Below are 14,989 nucleotides of genomic sequence, written 5' to 3' on the forward strand. Positions count from 1 at the left end.
AGAGGGAGGAGGAGCTCCAGCGACAAATCCGACAAAACCGATGGTTGTGTGCAGGGGGTAGAGTCAGGATTTGGGTTGGTTGTTAGTGTTTTTTTTTTTTTTTTTTTCTGTGTATGTGTGGGTATTTTGAGATTTTCGAGGTGTATATCAAGAAATTGTAAATTTAAAAAGTTATATAGGAAGTGTAGTGAAAAGGAAATAAGTGTGCATATAGCATCACTCTTTCTATTTTATTGAGGATAAGAATCTTAAAGCTGTGGGAGCACATGTTTCTTTGACGTGGATGTAGAACATCTTAAGATGGCAAACCCACACCGCCACATGGCAGCCACAAAGCCGCACAACACTTCATATTTAAGATGAATGCTATTCACCTTCTTCTTCTTTATTATTCTCATTCTGCAATGTATTTTCATGATCGAAATCGTTCATTTTTTAAATCATATTTTGGAGATTATCTCTGCAAAAAATCAATGAAATCGAAAATCGTTTGACTATATAAATGTGATCGAATAAATAAACGGTTTTAGTAACAGTTTGATTTACCTTTTGTTTATTTGATAATAATTACATGATCAAACGATTTATGATTTAATTGATTTTTTTGCAGAGACGATCTTTAAAGATTGATCTAAAAAATGAACGATTTCGATCATGAAAATATAGTACACAATGAGAATAATAAATGAAAAGGTTATTAAAGAAAATAGATTTAAGAAGTTGGATAGAAATCATAGAATTGCCCATTTGAAAAAGAGTAATGTTAGGGGGAGCATGTCATTGTACCACATTTGTGATACTACATGATATCGCTTCCTAGACATCCTTAATCTCTTCTCCTCTCTCCCTCTCTCTTTAAATTAGAAAGCTACATTATGTAGTATCACAAATATGGTACAATAACATGGTCCTATTTTCTTTCATAAAGAACTTCATAAATCATAATTCCGACCGCCTGTGAGTCCATGACAAATTCATAACCCGCGACCGAAAAAAATAAACCCATAAATTCGTGTCAATGGTCTTTGTGACACGAATCTCTAGGCTGAGGATAATGGCTATTTCCATAAATTCTGCATAGATCAGTGTTCCACTAATCTTCCACCAGAAAAGAAAACATTCCATAAAATCTGTTTTTTTTTTTTGGGTGCAGCCATAAAATCATATTTTGGTATTACGGTTTGCAATAATTTCTCATATTAGATATTACTATATGTATATAAAATAATTTTGTAGTGTGCAAAAGTCATCGTTGGTGAGAATACGACCATCTTTTGATATTATTCGTTATATTCTTAAGCAAATCCATTGGTATTTGAAACTTTTTTTGTTGTCAATCTGTGATGTGGATTACAAGCTAATAAGCTTACATGTATATAAGTATATTATTATACGCGTAGAAGAATAGGTAAAGTAATAATCAAGCGCTTTGCTGGAATACTGAGCACATTTCTTGCAATTATAATAATATATATATTAATATCATTCACAAAATGTACATGATTTACAAGATATAGAATACATATAATAATATGGAACAAATCGAAAGGCGCACGCGAGCGAACAAAGATTCTGTTTTATGATTTTTCCAGACACGTTACACTAATTTTAGACAAATGATTTTCTAGAATTCTAGTAGTAGTCGTCTCAACGTTGTACTTGCAAGTCACTCATTCCTCGACCTTACAGTTACATCTATCTTTCTTTCTATTTTTTAATTGACATGTTACATCCACCTAAGATCTCTGGGTCTGATCTCATTGAGGACTAAATATCATTTATTTCTATACTAAGAGCATAAAATCGTTTGAAAGAGCACAGAATCAAATGATTTTGCATGCAAATTTTTTATTTTGAGAATTTCGGCGATTACGTGGATTATACCAAGGGATCATTGACAATTAACTGATTAACGTGTCGTGCTTAGCTTAACATGAACCATAATCATGATGTGCGTGTGTCTGACACACGAATGATTAGCTTAATAATGCAAGGCCAGGTTAAATGTTTATTGTTTTCAAACTCATTATCAAATATTTATCATCACCAACATCATCCATCATCTTTATTAGAATTCAAATTAAAATAGTGGCCTCAGAGATCAAAAGAAGAAATTGAAGAATCGCTATTTTCATAATCATTGATTCATATAATTTACACATCATTGACCCACAAAACCAACTCTCAGTATTTGGTGCGGGGCGATTTCAAGTGTATTGACAATAAGACAATAAAAAATCAGCCAGACAAACTACAAAGGGTTAGGTGCATAGCGTCCTAAGAAACTTACGAGTCATCACCCAATTCTGCATAATATATAATTCCTACCATTTGGACGAAGAAATATATATATATATATATATATATATCCAGACTCCTTCTATTGAGATATATCTCAACTTATTTATATTGAAGTATACCCTATTAGGGCCCACACGAGTCGTTTTATGTCGATCCGAACCGTTCAATCTGTATATCTTAATTGATAGATCATCCTTGCAAAAAATTAGCCAAATCGAAAATCATTTGCCTATCTAACTTTAATCAAATAAATGGACGAACCAAATATTTTTAATGAAACCGTTTATTTGTTTGATCAAAGTTAGATAGGCAAATGATTTCCAATTTGACTAATTTTTTTGCAAGGATGATCTATCAATGAAGATGATCCTTGCGAACGGTTCAGATCGACACAAAAAGACTCTCGTGTGAGCCCCAACAAAGTCATACCTCAACATAAATAAGTTGAGGTATACCTCAATAGAAGGAGCCTGATATCTATATCTATATATATATATATATTTTTTTTTTTCTCTATAAGCTGGAGAGAGAGAGAGAGAGAGAGAGAGAGAGAGAGAGAGAGAGAGAGAGAGAGAGAGAGAGCAATAATTTAAGTTCATTGAAAAAAGGGGTCTTGAATTGCCAATCAAGGTTCCTGCGGTCCTCAATTACATTTTGAATTGCAGCCTCAAAGAGTACTAGAGAGAGAGACATCTGGCAAACAGCTCATGGTTCCAGATGGAAGCGGTTCTTAATTACAATTTTCGGCATTAGCACATAGATATGCTCCTTAACTGGTATATCATTCAATGTCATATATTATATATACAGTATCAGATATTCATTCAAGTCTCACCTCAGAGAATGCAACATTTCAGCACAAGTCCTTTTTGATCCACCCTTCCCTCTTCATTGCCTGAAAATTCATATTCAGATATTAACTCTCCACTTCTACATGACATGAACCGAAAATAATAGAAACAATTATATTTAATCAATAGAGACATCGAGTACTTCTGCTATCTTGATTATAATATGGCTCCACAAACAAGTGACTAAAAGTCCAAAGATTTATATGTTTACACCGTAAGGAAAACACGCCACGCAGCCATGCCCCAAAAAAATAGATAAAGATGTTCCAAACAGGTAAACTTTGACTAGGAACAATAACCAATAGTTAAAAACTAATACTTCATTGTCAATTTTCAAAGCATCACAAGCATTTGTGAGGCTGAGTGTCTAGCAACCCTGAATAGAAATCAATTCAGACAATTTATTTTCTTGGCAAGGCCACCCATCCTTAAATGCCCCATTTATCAAACCCCAAATGCCTTTTGTTCCTTTCTTGGGACAAGGAAGATAGGACTTGTCACCAATGACTACAAATTCACTGTATTATGATTTATGGACCTACAGATTTAGTAAAGATCTACATGTCTGCTAATGAAACTTAAGTAAATAGAAAGGTAAAGTATGTGCAACAAGAAACAGGAGAAAGTGACAAACCTTCAGGTGGCTGTGCTAGCTTTCGGTTTTGTGGTGACATCATCTCTTTCTTCAATTGTGTCAATATGTCCTCCATTGTATATTCCCTTTGCCAATTTGCAAGCATGGGGAAAAGACAGGGTTCAACCTGGTAATTTGTCCACCCATCAGCTTGTTTCAATAGTGTTATAGGAACATATATGCATTTGAGATTAATATCACCTACCACTCCAGTTTCCTGATTGACACAGGTCATATTTATCCGTGTTTGGAACCTAACAGTTGGTGGATTATCTGGATAATCATTTCCACAGAACAGTTTCAACTGGTAAATGCGCCCTTCATGCACAGTCTAGCAAGAAGCAGGATCAGAACGACATCAAGTTTCTATATTTAATGAATGATGCTATTTGGGATGCACCAGTAACATAAGTAGAGGAATATCATGTCCTAAATAAAAGAAAAAACAACATAAATATAAGATAGGTTCATTTTATACCAGCCGGAACTAGTGGAACTGTTTTGGACACTTGCTGGACTTACCTGGACACAGTTGGTGTGTTTCCAACATGATATTGAAGTATCTTAGGCAAAAGTTATATTCTAGATTAAATGTTGACAGGTGCTCAATAAGCATGCGCTTTATGAGATAAATATAACTTAGTAACTTATGCAATTTAAGACATAAGTATTATAGAATAAGGATTTCAAAGAAAATGGAGACGACGAAAGGTAAATATCTTGTTCTATTATCCCTCTGTCTATATGAAATTTTAGTTAAATTTCCAATAAAAAGGTCATTAATTAGAAGAAAAGGGAATTGATCATTACAAAAGATGAAACCAAGAAGCTTAAGTCTTAAATGAATTATCCGATGCCTAAGATGGGCCTTGGCTCTTCAACATTATATGATTTTTTAAAATTTTGAAGCACATGTGCGCACACACAAATTCACCCAAAAAGATAATTAAAAAAAGCAAGAAACCTACATTATGGGGACCAATAATTGTCCCTGTCCATGACTGCATAAGTATATCATCAGCATCATCCATTCCATAGCTGACAGTTGCATCCCCAATTCCCTTCTCACCTCTCTCAAGCTCTTCCAGTAATCTGAAATTCCTGGGAACTGCAAATGACAACAAACATAAGAGATCTAATTACAACACATGCATGATTTTATTCTAATGAATGCAATACTATAATAATAAAAAAAAAAAATCTGCACCAAGAGAGTTGTTTTAACAGATCAGGATTGACAAAGACCAAAATTACTTACCTAAATACCAAAATCCTTGTTTTTTTAGCTATACTACAGTAGAGAGGGGAGAGGAAATTATCCCCACTTGTTCTCCACTATTTCTTGTGCAAGTAAAAACATACTACAGTATAAGATCACCAGAAAGTTCATTACAGTAAATTCATGCTAGCTTGCAAAATTGTTGATATCCAGTTGGTTACTATCTTAGAGTAACACTGCATTGGCAAGTAGTGTAGGGATATTAGAGAAATAAAGGGAAATGAAGAAAGGGCTGACTAAGGCACAACATGACAAGTTCTTATGTCTCTGTCTTGGCAGGCCTATTGTATTGTTCCAAGAATATCAAACTTTCCCACTGCTATTCAGATGAAGAAATAAGAAATTGGGAACAATGATTTCGGGAACTTTAGGAAGTTATTTGGCATCCAGTGCCAAAACTTTCCAAATCAAAGTTATTGGAAAAACCATTGTATTGGCATCACACCCGCTAGCTTCAAACACCTTCATGCTTCACTTGTGTAATAGCAATATAGCATCAACACTGTAGAGAAGGTGTTAAAGATAATAGTGCCTCAAATGTGTAAGCTATTGTAGCACTGTTCCTTACTAAATTCAACATTCCTTGTTAAATTAGATTAGAATGATTCTATTCTTGGAGGACACTTTAGGTCAACATGGTTCAAAGAATTCATACTAACATTGCATTGGCACGTAGTGTAGGGATGCTTTGACAATTAGTCATAACAGAAATACAATCAAACCCATAACAAACCCTAAACAACTCTCCTAAAGATAGCGTGATCTACACCCTTATAAAGTTATAAGCAACCAAAGAACCAGGCAATTGAAGACGAGCTTGATTTGCAGACCACCCCAGAAGAAAAAAAAAAAAAAAAAAGCAAGGGTCTCGATTCAACTCTCACAGTGGAATAAATCAAATTGACCAGCATTCAACTAGGTTAACGAACAAAAGAGCAATTAAATTCACAAAACAAAAAATCAATTGGCCACGAAAATCGATGAGTTAGGAAACCAAATTCACATATGCGAGTTGAAATTGATAAATTGGCGATAAGTTTGGATAAAAGGAGAGAAAATGAATGCAAACTAACGGAGAGAGTAATGAGTATATCTAGGTTTTGCAGAGCTCACCGACAACGCTTGATCCTTCAGAGCCCATTTTGGTATTGAATTTCCAGAGCGAAGTAAGATGTAGAGGGAGAGGAGAGAGGCTGCGACGAAGAAGACTATGTAGTCCAACTACGGTTCAACAAAGGGCCAATGTACACAGAACACACACATTGGAGGAAGATAAAAGGAAGGAAGAGGAGGATCAGAGTGGAGTATTCGTTGTTTGAGGGTCTATCTTTATTCATCTACACCTGCGGATCTGAGACGTTCATCAACCATTAGGCTTTCCATACGAATACAAAGAGTGCGTAGAAATCCAGACCGTAGATCTGTGTGGTGTAAGATGGTTCCCCAAATATAACAGGAAAGGCTTAATTGTGTTTTTACCATCCAAAGTTTGGGGTGATTCTCACTTTACCACCTAAAATTTTATTTGTCCCACTTTACCACCCAAAATTTACATTAATTCTCACTTTACCACCCAGAACTTTATATGTCTCACTTTACCACCCAAAGTTTACATTGATTCCTACTTTACTCCCTGAATCTAGAGTGATAGAATAGACGGAAAAAGGTTAACTGGGACACGAAAAATAGTTTTGGGTGGTAAAGTGGGAATCAATGTAAACTTTGGGTGGTAAAGTGGGACAAATAAATTTCTGGGTGGTAAAGTGAGAATCAATGTAAACTTTGAGTGGTAAAGTGGGACAAATAAAGTTCTGGTGGTAAAGTAAAAATCAATGTAAATTTTGAGCGGTAAAAACACAATTAAGGGGAAAATTGTCCCCATTATTTTAGTCCAGCACTCCAGCCCAAATAGCACTCAATTTTGGCATATTGCACTTTATTATGAACTACGAAGCACATGAGGCTATAGCATTTTTTTTTTTTTTGGTCTGAGAGGCTATAGCTTTTTTTTTTTTTTTTTTTGGTCTGAGAGGCTATAGCCTATAGCATTTAAGCTGTCTAACAATTGCAATAATAGATTTAAAATTAAGAATATTGCTATAGTTCATACTAGTATGGTCTAAACATCTTTGCTTTCTTGAAATATGTTCCGAGTTCGAATTTCTCTTTTTCTTGAAAAAAAGATGTTATGATTATTTCAATTAAGCTAAACTTCGAAGCCATTTAGAAAGAATGGATAATCTTAAGTGCTATTTGCAAAACAGTTTTTATAAAACAGTGTCCATTGTTTTTTATCGCTTAAATTATTTAACAATTTCTTTTGTTATAGTAGTGGAAATTGAATGGTAAATCTATTTTAATTATAATTCACTGTCCCATTCATTTCCACCACTTAGTCCAACTTCAAGGGAACAATTATTAAACAATTTTTGCTAAGCAGCTAAAGCTTGATTAAACATCGTATTATTACTTCATTGGTACTAAAATGTTATCTATTTTCCCAAAAGCTAAAATATTAGCAAAGTTGGCTTAGAGAGATTGAGCAACAAATGTTACAGGAGGCCTATAAAGTATGTTTAGAAAAAAGTTAAATGGACTCTCATGCTATTATTTATAATCGCAACATTAATTGTACATACTTCAGACTCAACCAGCTAGCAAATCTATGTAGAATATCAAATATAAATAATAAGGTATACACTGCTGGATACAAACTAATGACCAAATATTATATTACACAAAATTAATCCTAGGTACATTGTGAATCAATCAGAACATTGGGGCTCTTAGAGGAACTCCTTTTCTTCGTAATTTTTGTTTCTTGGTAAATGGTACTGCGAGGTATCCATCTTTTCCATCTTTGAAATTCTCTACCTCTTTATGTTCCTCATTGTTATTTTCAAAATTATGACCACATTGCATAATTTTTCTCTGGCATTCATTTCCATGTATAGCCAAGACCTGTCATTAAACGATTAACAACAAATAAAATATAAAAACTTCTCTAATAATTCTATCAAACTCACATTTTGAAATACATATAGATATATAATTCAACTGTTTCAATTAATATTTTATTATATTGATTGGGGAAGAAAGATAAACTGATCACCTTACAGGCAACACTGCAATAGAGTGAATTATCTTGCAAATTTCTGTGGCAGATGATACACCTATACTCCCTTGAATTATTTTGTTGTTGTTGTTGATGCCTTTGCTTCAGGAATACCACTTTGGCTTTGTTTGTGTGATATGTCTGTGAACAATTAACTTATTTATGTTTACATAATCAGTCTCATGAGCCTTTTCTTGATAAAAACAATAATTGTATACACAAATTATATAAACATGTACCAGTACACATGCATAAACTAACTTGGATCTAGCTGCAAATAATACAAAAAAATTTTGTCTTTGTTTCTCTTCGCAAGTCAATACGTATCAAATTGTTACGGACTTATAAGAAAAAAGACTCTTAATAACAATAAGGAAGTAAAAAGCCAAACATTGTTCTTTTTCTTTTATTGTAAATCAGTAATTTAAAAACTAACTTAAAAAACATTACAATGTTTTTGGGGGGAATCATTTCCTGTTCATGTACATACAAAACAATTAATATAATGGAAAAGAACAATAACTTCAACTATAACTGATGACCGTATATAGTGTGAAATGAAGGCTTCATATGATCCGTTAGCATGCATTTATTTATAACGTCGGGTTGCTTGCATAATTGCATATGCTTCCTCTTTATTTCCCTCACAGTATATTTTTTAGGTGCTGTGTACTAAATTACTAATTATATTCATTTGGTTTCATGAATTGTTTGTCTATAGCAAGGGAAGCTTTTTCCTATTTGAGAAGTAGTAGGTGAATCATAAATACCCCTATTTGCATTTTTCTTTCAAAGTCTGGGTACTACAGCTGCATAAGATCGAAGCACCGATACTTCAATTACATGTAGCTACACATTGTACTGTGATGTTTAGTATGAAAATAAAATAAAATAATTATTCTCAATTGACAATTTAAGTACCAATTAGCTAGTTTAGTGGTATTTTTTTTTTTTCCAATATTAGGAGATGTCTCAAATTCAAATACCCTTCCCCCATATCAAAAAAAAATATAAAAAATTAAAGTATATATAAGGATCTTCATAATTGTGATGCTTGTGTTTCAAACAATATATGTTATGTTTAAAATTTCAAAAATATATATAGTTCATAACAATGCGTTTTTACCTCGATTTTTCTCTATGTTATTCTTTTTGCAAGTCGAATGTTTTACTAATTGTATTTACTCTCTTTTATTGGTAATGTCTTTAGACAATTAATGTTTGGATGAAGCCTATAGCTATGATCGAGCTCATAGGATTTTAGAATAATGCGAGAGAGAGAGAGAGAGAGAGAGAGAGAGAGAGAGAGAGAGAGAGAGAGATGAAATGGAATTTTGTTTTTGGTCTGGATGAAATGGATTAGAATAAAAGATTTAAAAGAAATATTTGAATGTTAACAAAATTAAAGATTAGCTAGATGACGATCGATAATTTTAAATAGTTTTGCTAGGAAATTAAAATAAATTTGAAATGATTAGTTACAACCTTTTTGGATTTTAATAATCTATATATCACAAAATGACTTATATTATTTTTTATCACTATAAATGATAAGCACATTATCATCAAGATAGAGACAAAATACAGCTAACATCGAATTTAAAAATTATAGTTGAGCCTGAGATAAATGTTTGACATTAACATTCTGTAGGTTCTGCTTTAGTACGTATAAGGTAAGGTAGTTTAATTAGTAACTAGATACTAATTAAGCAAACCTGTATGCCAGAACAATTGAAGAGCTTGCGCAAGTCTTGACGATTAATCACATCACTGTAAACATATCTTCGAATCTGTAATTAAACAGCATATAAAAAAAAACATGCATCACGTTCTGATTTGAAGAGGAAATTATTCAACCACTACAATTTCAAGGAAGATTATTCAACTCAATTAAACATATGTATACCTTCACATGCTTGTGAAACATATGCTGGGGAAGACAATTCGAACATAAAGGTTGAAGACAATTGATGCAAAAATGGTCCAAATCGTTCTTTTTCGCATCCGGATGTTCGATGCAATGGTTGAAGAATATAGTGCTGTACATAACATTCAACCATTGCGGTACCACCATGTAATTCTTCTGCAAAACCATTCACAAATCATATGTACTAAATTTTCTTCTTCTTGTTGCTGAAAATTAAACTCAAAGTCATGCACAAAACTAATACAAACTAAAATAATGGATACGAAGTTGGTAAGAAGGAGAGAGATGTGGGAGGAGAATGTGTGTACTTCATTTTTGGATGCATGAAGACGTTTGACGCCTATGGTCTCTCTCATAGTGTTTGTGTTCCTCTCAGAGGTTTGCATGTTTGACGTCTCTGTCAATATATATATACCAAGTACTTGGGCTTAGCTTAAAAAGCTCAAGTTCCCTACGACCCCATACTTTATAACAACACCTATAAAATTTTGCCACTACTTCAATGTCCAACAATGAGATGAGACTGAACTTTTAAAGCACCATTAATTCCACGTACGAACTTAATTAAGTTAAGTGCTAGTAATTAATTAAGCCCGCTAAACCAAAATGGAAGATGCTACACTTTCTAACTTTATCTTTCCCAACTTAGGTGTTATACTCACATTGGATTTAATTTAAAAAATAAATAAAAAATTGAGATAAGAAAAGATAAATCCTGTCAAATAAATTGATGTACGTCACATAAATTTAAAAATGAAAATTGAAAAAATTTACATTAAATATTTTCCAAACCAAATAGATCAACCCCTTTTCCCATGCGCTGGTTAGTTTTGGTGCATCATATACCCATATTGTTAGTTTTGAAAGTTTATTACTTAAAATCTATTCGTCGTAAAATTTGTACATATATCCTTAATGGTCCCAACAAAGACCGGCCTGCAGCTTTTATACAAATTACTTAATTTCTTGCGGTTGCCTTTTTCTGCCTCTTGTTGAGTAATTAATTCTGAGGGTGTGAATTCTGCACCTACCTCACCCACTCGTAGAGTGAATTAAACACTTAGCAAAATGATGGATCTTCATTCTTCAATTTTAATTTATTTCAATTTTTTTTTACAGAAATTAATTATATCAAATTTGAAGGCTATTACACAGGGAATGAGGGTATATGATGGGATCGAATCTCCCCTATGTTGTTTGGCCTCTTTTGTATCAAAAATATAAACAAAGTCCAAAAATTTGCGCTTACCAAATATAGGAAGGTAGTGAGATTGATAAGCTGGAACTTGGAAGGAACTGAGACTACCATCTTCAGTTTAGTTATGAACTTATGGCTAATCATGTATTAATTATGGGAATTAACGGGCGACAAAATCACAGATTAGTTATGGCAATAACAAAATGAGCAGTGCATGCATGGCAAACTACAGTGGTGTTGGTTGAGGAGTGGCAGATCGAGGTTGATGAAGCCACGGAGAGGAACAAGTAATTAAATGGAGTGGCAGATCGATCGAGGTCATGTGTTCAGGCCCTTCCACAAGCACATATTAATTAGCTGTCCATATTAAAATAAAAAATAAAAAAACAAGGCCCAGTCCCAGTGGGACTTGTCACATTTAACATGACGTCGTTGTAATATATTTAATATATAGGGTATATATTATCAGGTAGTTTTTAATAAGGGATTTCTCAATTTTTTTAAATGAGGAATTTTTTGTAGAGGCCACACAAATCGTTTTGTGTCAATTTAAATTGTTCATTTTTTACATTTTATTGATAGATCATTTCTATAAAAAATCAGCCAAATCAAAAATCGTTTAGATATCTAATTTAGATCAAACAAATTGACGAACAAGTTTGTGTATAAACACTTAAACTTTGATTACTTAATCAAACGAGTAAACGGTTTCCGATTTAGTTGATTTTTTGTAAAAATAATTTATCAATGGAGATGTTAAAAATAAACGGTTCGAATCAATACAAAATGACTCATGTGGACCCTACAGAGGACCATTTAACACTAAATGAAAAATCCTTTTTTAAAAGCTACTTGACATATATACGGTAAGTGATAAATCTTTAAGACTACTTGATGAGATGAACATGCTTTAGAATGGGCGTTAATGGAAGAGTTTACAAGCATGCTGTTATATCGATCAGAGAAGCCTCCTTCCTATTAGTATTATATATGCCAATTAATAATTAATGGTAGTAAAGTAGCAAGGGTCATTTTGGTAGGTGGGCTGCGCATCTTTACCAGACGATTTGATAGTGTTCAGAAAGGACATGCAGGCTAAGTGTCTAACCGACTAACCATATTTTGTGGGCATACATAGTTTCTGCAGATTTATGGGTTTTCTTGCTATGATTAAACCCAAATGGGCTAGTCCCGAAAAAAACCCAAATGGGCTCAACTGTGACGAGTCCAGGTAGACGATTCGTTTCAGCCCCAGGCCGAGTATGAGGTTTGCTTATGTTCGAGCCTAGTTTATTTGGCTTGGACTTGGTTTGTTTGTTGTGCATAGTTTAAGGTGGATTGTATAGTTTTCAACTGTGGCGTGGCCAACTGATTCACTCGTATCGTGATTCGTGCCTGCCTTTGCATCCTAAAATATCATAAAAAAACACTAGAAACAAACGTAGTGAGCAACGGACACCAACACCACAAAGACAATGGCGGCGAACACCGTGATTAGCGAAGAAAAGGAGGAGGATTACGATAGAGCCAAAGAAATCAAGCAATTCGACCACTCCAAGCTCGGTGTCAAAGGCCTCATCGACTCGGGTCTCACCTCCATCCCCCGCTTCTTTATCCACCCGCCCGAAACACTGCACGACCTCCGACCCAATACCAAACCCGAAACCCAACCCATCCCTACTATCGACCTCTCCGCCCTTCACACCGATAACCGCTCCACCGTCGTCGACCAAGTCACCCGCGCCTGCCGAACACTCGGTTTCTTCCAGATCACCAACCACGGCATCCCATCCGTCATTCTGGACCGTACGATCGCATCCGTGAAGGCCTTCCATGAGCAGCCAGCGGATGTCAAAGCGCGGGTCTACCGTAGGGAGGTCGGTACGGGCGTCTCGTATATCTCCAACGTCGACCTGTACCACTCCAAAGCCGCCAGCTGGAGGGACACGCTTCAACTGAGGCTGGGGCCCACACCGCCGGTTCTTGAAGAAGTGCCTGACGTTTGTCGGGAGGAGGTTGTTGGGTGGGACCGGGAGATCCAACGGCTCGGAGAGGAGCTGTTGGGGTTGGTGAGTGAAGGGCTGGGATTGAGCACGGGGAGGCTCAAGGAGATGACGTGTCTTGAAGGAAGGGTGATGGTAGGCCACTACTACCCGTACTGCCCGCAGCCTGATCTGACGGTGGGGCTTACATCTCATTCGGACCCGGGAGTGTTGACCGTGGTTCTTCAGGACCATATGGGTGGGTTGCAGGTTAAGTACGGTGGGGGTTGGGTGGATGTGAAACCTGTCCCCGGTGCTCTCGTTATCAACGTCGGGGATTTACTTCAGGTAATTTAATCAGCGCTCTGATTTCACCTGAACTAGAATGCTTGCCCTAAAAAATGAATGGCTGGTTTTTGTTTTTAATGTTTTCAGATTTTGTCCAACGGTGAATACAAAAGCGTAGATCATCGTGTGTTGGCGAATCCATATCAAGAGCCACGTGTCTCAATCGCAGTGTTTTTCAACCCAAGCAATAGAGAGGGCATATTTGGTCCGTTGCCAGAGCTGATATCACCAGAGAAACCCGCACTTTATAGACAATTCACATTTTCAGAATTCATGGGGAGGTTCTTCAAGAAAGAATTGGATGGCAAATCTTTGGTAAATTATTATAAGCTGCTTTAAATTCCCATGTATTTTAGCTTTGTGTAACCTGTATGGCTATATCCTAAAGAATAAGCAGAAATGTGTCATAACTCATAACTTAGACAAGAAGATACATGTAAACCCACATTGGCTTTTATTCAAACTCCATGGATCTACATTTATTTAGAAGTGAAGAAAAAGATTGGTGGAATGACTTGCACCAAGTATTAGGTGATTATTAATTTGGTGACACACAGCACACATAGATTCATAGAACATTTATGTGTACTTAGACACCACAGTAAGCTTTGACACGAGAGTCCACGTTCTTAGCCTCTTCGGAGAAAGCAAAGGTAGAATAGCCAAGACAATCACATTGCTTATACCTCAATGGGTGTTCCTCATCAACTAGTTCCTCTGGTACTTGTATTATCCCTGTATTGAATATAAACACCCCAAGCGAGTATCTCTCCACTTTTGCAGAAATCTTCACTTGGTGGTAGCAAGCTCGTATTCTGTCGTTGCTCCATACCTAATTAAACCATTTAGGATTAGGATACATTCAAAATACTACTTTATAATTTTGTTATAGACTTAGGCCCCGTTTGGGATTGCGGTGGAGGACCCAAAAGCTGCTGTGGATGACAATTCTCAATCACCTACAGCAGTTTTGGTGTTTGGTAAAAAAATAAAAAATTGCTTTTCCCAACAATTCTCAACTCCCCACAGTAAAAACAGAAAGCAGGTTTCTAGGTGCTTTTGAAAGCTGCAGTGACTCACAACAACAATGAATATTTGATTTTACCCATAATACCCTCATTGATTTCTATAATTTTTATTTGTTTATTTTAAATAAAAAAATATGTTCATTGTTAGTTATATTTTATATTGTGATAATTAATTATGATATTTTATTTATACGATTAAAATTATAATATACCTAAAAAAATAATAGGCATACTTATTTAATAATGTTGTTCTTAGAAAAATTAATGCTAATAAAAATTTGTAGTCAAAAATTTCAAAAACAAGTAAAAAACATTTTATTTTTACC

The 14,989-nt window shown here is 34.9% G+C and overlaps 3 protein-coding genes across 3 annotated transcripts; 1 reads left to right on the forward strand and 2 right to left on the reverse strand.

The window, feature by feature from the left end:
• Positions 1–2,878: 2,878 nt before the first annotated feature.
• Positions 2,879–6,339, reverse strand: LOC147295637 (ubiquitin-conjugating enzyme E2 variant 1B-like). Its single transcript, XM_086230348.1, has 5 exons — positions 6,179–6,339; positions 4,755–4,894; positions 3,992–4,117; positions 3,787–3,913; positions 2,879–3,196 (listed from the first exon to the last, which is right to left on the reverse strand). The coding sequence occupies exons 1-5, from the start codon at positions 6,204–6,206 to the stop codon at positions 3,138–3,140; spliced, it is 480 nt and encodes a 159-aa protein (XP_086086474.1). The 5' UTR covers positions 6,207–6,339; the 3' UTR covers positions 2,879–3,137.
• A 1,495-nt stretch (positions 6,340–7,834) lies between these two features.
• Positions 7,835–10,254, reverse strand: LOC147295638 (protein RGF1 INDUCIBLE TRANSCRIPTION FACTOR 1-like). The gene is made up of 4 exons (XM_086231277.1): positions 10,087–10,254; positions 9,896–9,970; positions 8,178–8,321; positions 7,835–8,026 (listed from the first exon to the last, which is right to left on the reverse strand). The coding sequence occupies exons 1-4, from the start codon at positions 10,252–10,254 to the stop codon at positions 7,835–7,837; spliced, it is 579 nt and encodes a 192-aa protein (XP_086087403.1).
• A 2,405-nt stretch (positions 10,255–12,659) lies between these two features.
• On the forward strand, positions 12,660–14,092 carry LOC147295639 (1-aminocyclopropane-1-carboxylate oxidase homolog 4-like). Its single transcript, XM_086230347.1, has 2 exons — positions 12,660–13,635; positions 13,723–14,092. Exons 1-2 carry the CDS (start codon positions 12,781–12,783, stop codon positions 13,972–13,974), a joined length of 1,107 nt encoding a protein of 368 aa, XP_086086473.1. The 5' UTR covers positions 12,660–12,780; the 3' UTR covers positions 13,975–14,092.
• The last annotated feature ends 897 nt before the right edge of the window (positions 14,093–14,989 follow it).

This window comes from Dryas octopetala, chromosome 2 (assembly GCF_963921425.1).
Source record: "Dryas octopetala chromosome 2, drDryOcto1.1, whole genome shotgun sequence".
NCBI classification, from domain to species: Eukaryota; Viridiplantae; Streptophyta; class Magnoliopsida; order Rosales; family Rosaceae; genus Dryas; species Dryas octopetala.